At 40.7% G+C, this 9,925-nt stretch overlaps 1 protein-coding gene across 1 annotated transcript in view; it reads right to left on the minus strand.

The window, feature by feature from the left end:
* The window catches only part of erp44 (endoplasmic reticulum protein 44), a 97,812-nt gene that overhangs the window by 49,750 nt on the left and 38,137 nt on the right, over nucleotides 1-9,925 (minus strand). Inside the window, exon 2 of the mRNA XM_078237328.1 lies at nucleotides 2,785-2,857. Coding sequence (XP_078093454.1) covers nucleotides 2,785-2,857 — 73 coding nt within the window. The remainder of the gene's footprint in view (nucleotides 1-2,784; nucleotides 2,858-9,925) is intronic.

The raw sequence follows: 9,925 nt of genomic DNA on the forward strand, positions 1-9,925 counted from the left end.
CTCTTAAACTCCAACCCCCTGTTAATAAAAGCTAACACACTATATGCCTTCTTCACAGCTCTATCCACTTGAGTGGCAACCTTTAGAGATCTGTGGATATGGACCCCAAGATCTCTCTGTTCCTCCACAGTCTTCAGAACCCTACCTTTGACCCTGTAATCCACATTTAAATTAGTCCTACCAAAATGAATCACCTCACATTTATCAGGGTTAAACTCCATTTGCCATTTTTCAGCCCAGCTTTGCATCCTATCTATGTCTCTTTGCAGCCTACAACAGCCCTCCACCTCATCCACTACTCCACCAATCTTGGTGTCATCAGCAAATTTACTGATCCACCCTTCAGCCCCCTCCTCTAAGTCATTAATAAAAATCACAAAGAGCAGAGGACCAAGCACTGATCCCTGCGGCACTCCGCTAGCAACCTGCCTCCAGTCCGAAAATTTTCCATCCACCACCACCCTCTGTCTTCGATCAGACAGCCAGTTACCTATCCAATCGGCCAACTTTCCCTCTATCCCACACCTCCTTACTTTCATCATAAGCCGACCATGGAGGACCTTATCAAACGCCTTACTAAAATCCATGTATATGACATCAACCGCCCTACCTTCATCAACACACCTAGTTACCTCCTCAAAAAATTCTATCAAATTTGTGAGGCACGATTTGCCCTTCACAAATCCGTGCTGACTATCCCGGATTAATCCGCATCTTTCTAAATGGTCGTAAATCCCATCCCTAAGGACCTTTTCCATCAATTTACCAACCACCGAAGTCAGACTAACCGGTCTATAATTACCAGGGTCATTTCTATTCCCTTTCTTAAACAGTAAGTTCACAATAAGTTAATATTTCCACAGTACTTTCCACAGCATGTTTAAAATTAGCTTAAAGATATCCCTACAAAACACTGCATTAACACACATTATAAATACTATGTTTATAGGTGCAAAACATGCAGATATTGGTCAGAATTTAATGCTCCCCAGAGGCTGGGAGGGAGGGAAGAGGAGAAAGCATATGAATATGATGGGTTGGGAAGGCACAGAATGGAGTCCTGGTTATTTTTTTAGCTCCCTGTCCTATTAAGTCTGGGACAGGAAGGGTCGAGTGGCTACTTAAGCCACTTCAGGGTCTCAAGTGGGTAGGTCTATGTCATATGAGTAATCTGCCAGGTAAACTCTGGCAGCTATGCCTGTGGCCTAGTTGGGGGCAGGGGCAGTCCCTCCTACTTGGTCAGCCCTTGTCCAGTGGCATGGACTTGCAAAGATCATAAGAAAAAGGAACAGGAATAGGCACTTTGGTCCATTGAGCCTGCTCGGCCTTTTGATTAAAGGCATAGCTGATCTCAATATAGCCATAACTTACTTTCCTGCCTGCCCCCATCAACCTAACTAATATGTTCAATGTCCCAACCTCCAGTATTCTCTGTGTAAGAGAATCCTAAAGACAGAAGAAGAAACTCCATCTTGTCTCCCCTCGTTACAGCGGACATCCCTTATTTTAAACTGTGTCCCCGAGAACAAGATTCCTCTACAAGAATAAACATCCCACCACTGTGAACATTAAATACCAACCCCAGTAACATAACCCCTGCAGTATGTGAAAAATTACTCATTTAGATGTAGCTTTAACATAATAACCATCTTCTGTATGAGTAACACGTTGAATCTGAAAACATTGTAAAATTTCTTACTTGGTGGTACACACACACCCATCGTGCCCAATATATCATAGATCAGTGGTTCCCAAAGGGTGCGGCGCGAGAGGATGGCAAGTGGGGCGGGAAGATTCAAGGACAATCAAAGAAACATTTAAACATGGATAGGTATTTTTCCAAAGTGAGAGCAAGCATCAAGTGATGCATTGTTTTATATTTTCTGGATGTCCCATGATCATATTATAAAGTAGTTGTATGTTCTGAATCAAGCATTGCTAGGAGTTGGTTTGTTTTGTTTTTGAATGTATTTCTTATCAATAAAAAATTCGGTGAGGCGCAAGCAAACTTTTATTCCGAAAGTGCGGCCCAGTGAAAAAAGTTTGGGAACCACGGTCATAAACGGTCATTGGCTTCATGACATTTCACAGGCATTTTAAGCATTCAGATTTTGTATGTATTTTTAAACAGAATCTTAAATGCCCTAACTTCACTGTACGAGGTTTGAGTTAACGAACCAGAATTATTTCCATGGTGTCCTTAATTGAGAATGGTCTGTACATCACTACCATCAACACCAGGTGAATGGTGACAAAAACTGGGGATGCTAATGTTAATTAAGCAAAGTTTGGAAAAAAAACATGCAACTCAAAGACATCTTTTCAAGCTTGAATTATTATTGCCATTGTAAACTGTCAGCCATTAATCCAGTAGATATCAGAATATCTAAACAAGAATTATTTTTTTTAAATGAGGAGGCTGAAGATGAAAAATAAAGAACTTGGTCAGGGAGACTGCCAGCATATGAAGCATCACAATACTCAATGGGATTGTACAATTTTCAAACTGAAGTGGTTCAGTCTACCATATTGCATCTTTTATAATTCCACAGCATCCTAGAATTTTATGGAAGAGACTCTTCAGTTCCTTTTGCCGTCACTAGTCTCTGAAAGAGTTGTAACACTTAATCTAATTCCCTCGTGCTTTTTCCATACCCTTTCATTTTTTTCTTTTTCAGATATGATACATTCCTGAGCAGATTACATTCGAAGAGTCTACATGGACTCTGTTTCCAATCCCTGTCATATGAAGAAACTTTGATAGAATATTGAAAGAGCACTTACCTAAGATTTCATCAATATTTCCACTATCGAGATTTACTATTTCACTATGAGCTGAAGTATTAAACCACATGGCCTAAAAACAACAGAAAATAAAAGTTTTTAAAATGATAGTATAACATTTAATTTTGTTTTTCAATGATTGCAACCAGCAAGCAAGTAATTCATAACAGTTCCAAAGAATAGCAAATAGAATTGGTGTTTCTGATTCATCGTTTGAATCTCAAAGAACGTGAGCCTGTGAACATTGTTGCAATTCTGGTTTTACCTCTCACTATAAAAGCAATCCAGCTTTCAAATGAATGTTTGCATTTGCACTCAGAAGTAAGTTTGAGCATGGCAACATTTTCCGTACTAACTTAATCTTCCAAAAAGTGTCTTGGTTTGCTTATGTTTTTAGTTATTAGTGTCACAAGTTGGCTTACATTAACACTGCAATGAATTACACTGGAAATCCTCTAGTCGCCACACTCTGGTGCCTGTTTGGACACACGGAGGGAGAATTTAGCATGGCCAATGCACTGAACCAGCAAGTCTTTTGGACTGTGGGAGGAGCAATTTTTGAACTATATTAATTGTACAGTATGCAAATTAATGCTTCAAATATAAACACTGTTTGCTCAATCTCTCCTTTCCCTTCGCTTTTCTCTTCCCATTTTTCAAATATTATTTTTCTCAAAAAATAAACTTTTATGGCTTAAACTTCTGGGACATAATCTAGTCTGAAATAAGGGGGGAAAATTGGCTGAGAAACCAATAAGCAGGTCTGTTCGTCAACCAATTAAGCACTGGGCTCTCCAATTGCCATTGGACAAATCAACGATGCAATTTTACTGTACGAGTTATGTTCAGATATCAGAAGCATGATCATGCCTAGAAATAAATCCTTCATAAGTCAATAGCATACAACAACAGTTAAGAGTGAGATCATCGAATCATAGAATCCCACAGTGCAGAAGGCAGCCATTCAGCCCATTGAGCCCACACTGACTCTCTGACAGAGTACCTTCCCAGGCACTCTCCCCATAACCCCTCACATTTTCCCATGACTAATCCATCTAACCTATACATCTTGAGACACTTAATGGGCAATTTAGCATGGCCAAAGCACCTAACCTGTACACCTTTGGACTGTGGGAGGAAACCCATGCAGACACTGGGAGAACCTGTAAATGCCATACAGTTACCCAAGGCTGGAATTGAACATGGGTCCCTGATGCTGTGGGGCAGCAGTGCTAACCATTGTGTCACCGAGATATTGACCAACTGGTAATATCACCAGACCACTAATCCAAAGGACCAGGCTAATGTCATGGGAAATGGGTTCAAATCCCACCATGGCAGTGTGTGGAATTTAAATTCTAAAAATAGATTTAATAAAACTGGAATTAAACACCAGTCTCGGTAATGGTGACAATTAAATTATTGAACGTTGTAAAAATCAACCTGGTTCACTAATGTCCCATCAAGAAAAGAATCTGCCTCCTTACCTTTGGTCTGGCCTACATGTGACTCGAGATCCAAAGTAATGTGGTGGACTCTTAATTGCCCTCTGAAATGGCCTAGCAAGCTACTCCATTCAACAGCAATTAGGGATGGGTAACAAATGCTGGCATTGCCAGCAACACCCACCTCCCATGAAATATTAAAAAAGGCAAGGTACAACACGAGGCAGATCCAAAATACATCTTTCATAAAAGTCAGTAAATCAGGGTGAATGAAGATAGCTTACTCCAGAACATCCAACACCAGAAAAAAAAACCTCAAGACCTTGACTGAAGCTAAACAAGTTTCACTAAGGCATGAGCCAGACTTCCATCTCAATTTTAAATTTCAATTCAAAAGCAGAGAAAATAGAGCTACGTTTAAATACAAACAGGAACATTCTGCAAAACGTTTGATTTGATGATATCAAATTGATCTGACCTAAAGCCTACTGACTCAAAAACTGTTTTCAGTCATAAACCCTAAGACAGGATTTGTTTACACTTTATTACGAACTGTTAACTTTTCTATATCTTTGGAACAGCTTTCCTCTTGCTCAAGCATGCATTTGTAATGTGAGGGCAAAGTTGCAGCACCTGCCTTCAAGATTACCATCTCATGGGTTCCAATGGTGCAAAACAGATTACCATACACTGTTCAATGAAGCATGAAGTGAGCTGAGTGTATCCAAGTTAATTATACTTAGTTCAGCTTTTAAATTTAGACTATTGTACCGGCATCTCATCAGTACATCTTATATGGGTGGAATTAGATGGATTAACTTCAACACTCTTCAGGTTTCAACTTAAAATCCTTTCCATCATCCACATTAACTGACTGGGACTTTGCCCCTCCTCCTCCTTTTCCACTTTCTGCCTCGAATACAGGCATCTCCCTGACGGCCTTTACTTGTTACACATTGTGAAGGTAGCATATTCCCCGAATGGATTCATGTGCTCAGTGGATCAAAAGATTTACTGTTCAGCAATTTCACAAAGTTGTCGTTCACCTTTAAACTAAAGATAGGCAGTTTATTTCTACAACATTGAACTGTTGCTATAAATGAAGTTAAAATAGAATGTCACTGTCAGTGAACGACAAGTATTTACTTGCACCTCGTTTCCAATAGCAATCCAAATAATCCTGCACAAATTGGAATTCTATAGCTGTCTGAGCATTCATTTTCCAAGGACATGGAAAGTGCCCAACTGACATCATTGTTCGATTACATCGGTGACAATATCCAGGGAAACAATAATATCTTTTTCTTTGTACCTGGCAATCTTCAGCTACTGTTTGCTTTATCAGGGCGTCAGCCAAGAGTTGATAATTTAATTCTGGGATACTCTATGAATCTATTTTAGATTCTAGTAGCCTTTCCTGCATCTTTTTTAACTTTACTGGTCTGGCTTCGGCCTCGCTCAATGTGTATTGGGTGCCATTTCACCCTTTTGGACCTTTTTACCTTCTCCAGCTTTCTGCTCTCATGCAGAATTTTGCTGGCTGGCTTGGGCTCCTTTCTTTTGCTGGCTAACTCCTTGCTGTGGAGATGCCGGCGTTGGACTGGGGTAAGCACAGTAAGAAGTCTCACAACACCAGGTTAAAGTCCAACAGGTTTATTTGGTAGCAAATACCACAAGCTTTCGGAGCGCTGCCCCTTCGTCAGATGGAGTGGTTATCTGTTCTCAAACAGTGCAAACAGACACAGAAATCAAATTACAGAATACTGATTAGAATGCAAATCTCTACAGCCAGCCAGGTCTTAAATGTACAGACAATGTACAGACAACTCCACCCACATTGTCTGTACATTTAAGACCTGGCTGGCTGTAGAGATTTGCATTCTAATCAGTATTCTGTAATTTGATTTCTGTGTCTGTTTGCACTGTTTGAGAACAGATAACCACTCCATCTGACGAAGGGGCAGCGCTCCGAAAGCTTGTGGTATTTGCTACCAAATAAACCTGTTGGACTTTAACCTGGTGTTGTGAGACTTCTTACTGTGCTAACTCCTTGCTGCTAGGCAAATAGTTTCCCAGGAGGAAATTACGACTACTGGTCGTTCAGGGACAATTCTTACTGTGACAGGGCCTGAAACAAGGCCATACCCAAGGTGGTGGATCTGGTGAAGGGGTGCAAACACAGATCCTCCTCCCACTTCACTAATCCATGCTTTTTGGTGATTTGGGGAGGGGGGGAAAAGGGGGCAGAGAATACAACCCTTCATCGGTGTGTGGGACTCATAGGGATCTTATCCATTGGTTGAACACAATCTACTTCAGCTGTTCAAACTTGATGTAGGTTTGAGAGAGTTTCTTACGAACATTCCAGGATTGCTGGCGAGATGCCTCTGGGACTAACTCATAGAATAGCAGCCTTGGTAGGTTCATAATTCATGGACACATCAGGAATCAGCATGGAGTAGACAGACCTCTTAGGCTCTCCCTCAAAATCTCCAGATATCCAATGGCCATTTTGGCTGTGCTGCTATTTTCTCAAAAAGAGACTCCATGTTACTCTCTTCGAACTAGAGAAGTAATTTAGCATGTTTGAAGATCTTGGAGAGTGGTTCTGGATTCGAGCAATAGTGGGTGCTACTGAGTAGAGATTTTCTGTTGCAGCATCCAGCTGCCTAGTCTCTCTATCCCTTTCAGTTACTAGATTCATCTCAAGTTTTGGAGCTAGAATTCTCTTTCCCTTTCTTGTTCCTTTGCTCTCTTTATCTCTCTCTTTCTTTCCTGAGCTTCCCTTTCTCTATCCCCCCTGAAATTCTAGCTGCAATCTGAGCTTTTCCAGCTCAAAATGGTCTAGAGGAAGAGATTCAGAGTCATTGTTGATTTCTGCACAGAACTCCTCTACAAGTGACACAAGATCCAATTGTTCTACCAACGACTGGACTAGTTCACTCCTGTTCACTTGACTGGGAAATTTTAACCACATTCCCTATTTATAACTTTCAGTTGTTCTGTGCCAAGGACAACCAAAGTTTCACCATTCAAATTCCTTTGTTGGACAGAAATCTGGACATTAAAAGTTGCCACTTTCTGAATGTTTGAGGAAAAGAATTTGCTATAGTAAGTCGCTTGTGCTTTAAAATTTGTTCCAGCCAAAGATCTCCCCTTTTTGGCTTCCAATTGACACTTTTATATCAGATTTGGCTGGTCTCTTAACTTGGACTCTGGTCAAATTTAAATGGGTCATCCTCGGTTTGAGCTCCCAATTTCTGTTATGGACAGGAGGGGGCAGGAAGACTAATTTAAACAGCCCTGATTTCTCCTCTCACCACCCATCCGTAAACAGAAAGGTGTTTTTATTTGTTTCTCCCTTTTATAAAGTGGTGGCATGTTTTTCCCAAACATTCAGTAAACTTGAGATAGGGTGAACACAGTTAGTTTATTTGCACATACTCAAACTCAATAGAAGGGTAGCACATATTGTTTCATGTGTGCCCAGAGTCCAAATTGAAGTCCAATGTATATTCCTTCACAGAAGTAGGCAGGCTGTAAACTAATGCTGGATAATTCACTTTTCCAGTTGAGATGACTTCCCCAAATGAGATAGGCACGCAGACATGAATCAATCTTGAAAGCACAGAGGTTCCAGTTGAAACAATGTAGATGGAGCCAGACATTCAAACCCGGACAGAGCACCATTGCTGTACTACTGCTAGATATATGGAAAGATGGTAGACTAAGCTTTGCAGCTCCACAAAGCAATATTACTGGTTACACCAGTGAGGGGGTCATGTCGTATGACTCTTACCCCTCCACCTTGTCTTGATCCCCAAGATTGTTAATGGTTCAACCATTAAGTCTTAAAGGGAGGTCATAGGTCCTTGGTTCTAGCAGGCGAATTGGCTCCAGATGGCCGGACATGGCTTATGAAATGTAGATGGCCTTTGTATAGTTCATATAGAATTTGCTGTCTGCAGCCTGTAGGGTATCAATGGGATCTCTTCATAGGTACCACTTCCTGCAAAATTGGGCTATTGGTGCTTTTAAGGTATTTGTCCAGTTGTTTGCATTTTAGAAATTAGATAAAAATTTGAGTTCTTAGCCCCCTGACACTTTGAAGTAGTGGAATAGATGACTTGTCAATCAAATAATTCAGCAGTCTGTTCCACTGCTTCAAAAGCTAAAGAGGTGGCTGAGTTACTAATCAATAAAAACATCAAAGTACAGGGTACAATTGACACAGTAAAATCTTAATTTCAATATTGTTCAGTGTGGTAAAGCACTTTATTCAGTGGATAAATATGCTAATCACTGGAAGACTTTCCCACTTCACAATGCTGGTCAACCTAACAGCCACTTACCTTTTACGAACAAATTACAAGAACAATCACTGCATTAAAAATACACTTAAAATCATACAGCATCTTATTAGGACTTTTAAAAATTGCCAACACCGTTGAAATTTCCCAGCCAAAAGATTTCTAAGTGGAGAAAAGGCTTCCCCCACATCACCTGTGAGCTGGGATGAACCACACCTCTGAGAAGCTAGTGAGTGTGTCAGGGTGTGTTGTGTGTATGTGTGTGTGTATGTGTATGTGCGCATGCGTGGGCAGTCAGAAATGATCAACCCCCACAATGGAGCTGCCAATATTGGAATTAGTCAGTGTGAGCTTGCAATTGGCACCTGTAAAAATACTAGACGATGGAAATAGTCTCAATCGTTCCCACCCACCCCTTTTGTTAACCCCATACCCTCCTAATGTGGGTTTGCCCCATGTTGAGATGGCAAAACAGTCTAAAGACTTCAAAAGTGACACTAAGTGAAGGGATCAAGGAATTATTGACTAGAATTATTTGTTTCTGCTCATTGAAAGGCTGTCTGGTCTATGCTTTATTTGCGATAAAATTTATAGAAAAAATTATCATAGAATCATACAGTGCAGAAGAGGCCCTTCGGCCCATTGAGTCCGCACTGACACATTAGAAACACCTAAACTCCCAGCTAGTTGCATCGTCCAGCACTTGGCCCATAGCCCTGAATGTTATGGTGTGCCAAGTGCTCAGCCATATTTCTTTTGAAAGGATGTGAGGCAACCCACCTCTACCACCCTCCCAGGCAGCACATTCTAGACTGTCACCACCCGCTGGGTAAAAACATTTTTCTTCACACTCCCCTAAACCTCCTATCCCTCACCTTGAACCTATGTTCCCTTGTGACTGACCCTTCAACTGAGGGCAATAGCTGTTCCTTATCCACTCTGTCCATGTTTCATTATGAAACCATATTTAAAAATTGTAACTGATAGTGGTAATGGAAAGGCTGAAGGCAACTGAAGTCAGTCAAGATTCTGAATCAGATAGTTTGCACCTTAGAGGAATTTAAGACAGTCAATTGAAATGGATATGTTCCAGCAGGTAGTGTTAGAGAATCCTTGGAAAGGGAGGATGCCCAAGGACAGGAAAAAAATTAATACAAGGCCCATGTATAAGAAAAGGAGTGCAGAGATAACCATATGTCCATCAGTTTGACATCTGTTGCAGGGAAAGTAGGAAAGAGCATCCTGAGAAATATAGAACTTAAGCTGAAAAGAAGCAGATATCACTTAATGTGAATAAATGCAAAGTCATCAACTTGGGCAAATTAAGTTATGAGGCAATGTTCTACAGGATAATACAGACTGTTAAAACCAGCAGCACTGTGCAGC

The sequence above is a fragment of the Mustelus asterias genome, chromosome 2 (genome assembly GCF_964213995.1).
Source record: "Mustelus asterias chromosome 2, sMusAst1.hap1.1, whole genome shotgun sequence".
Taxonomy (NCBI): domain Eukaryota; kingdom Metazoa; phylum Chordata; class Chondrichthyes; order Carcharhiniformes; family Triakidae; genus Mustelus; species Mustelus asterias.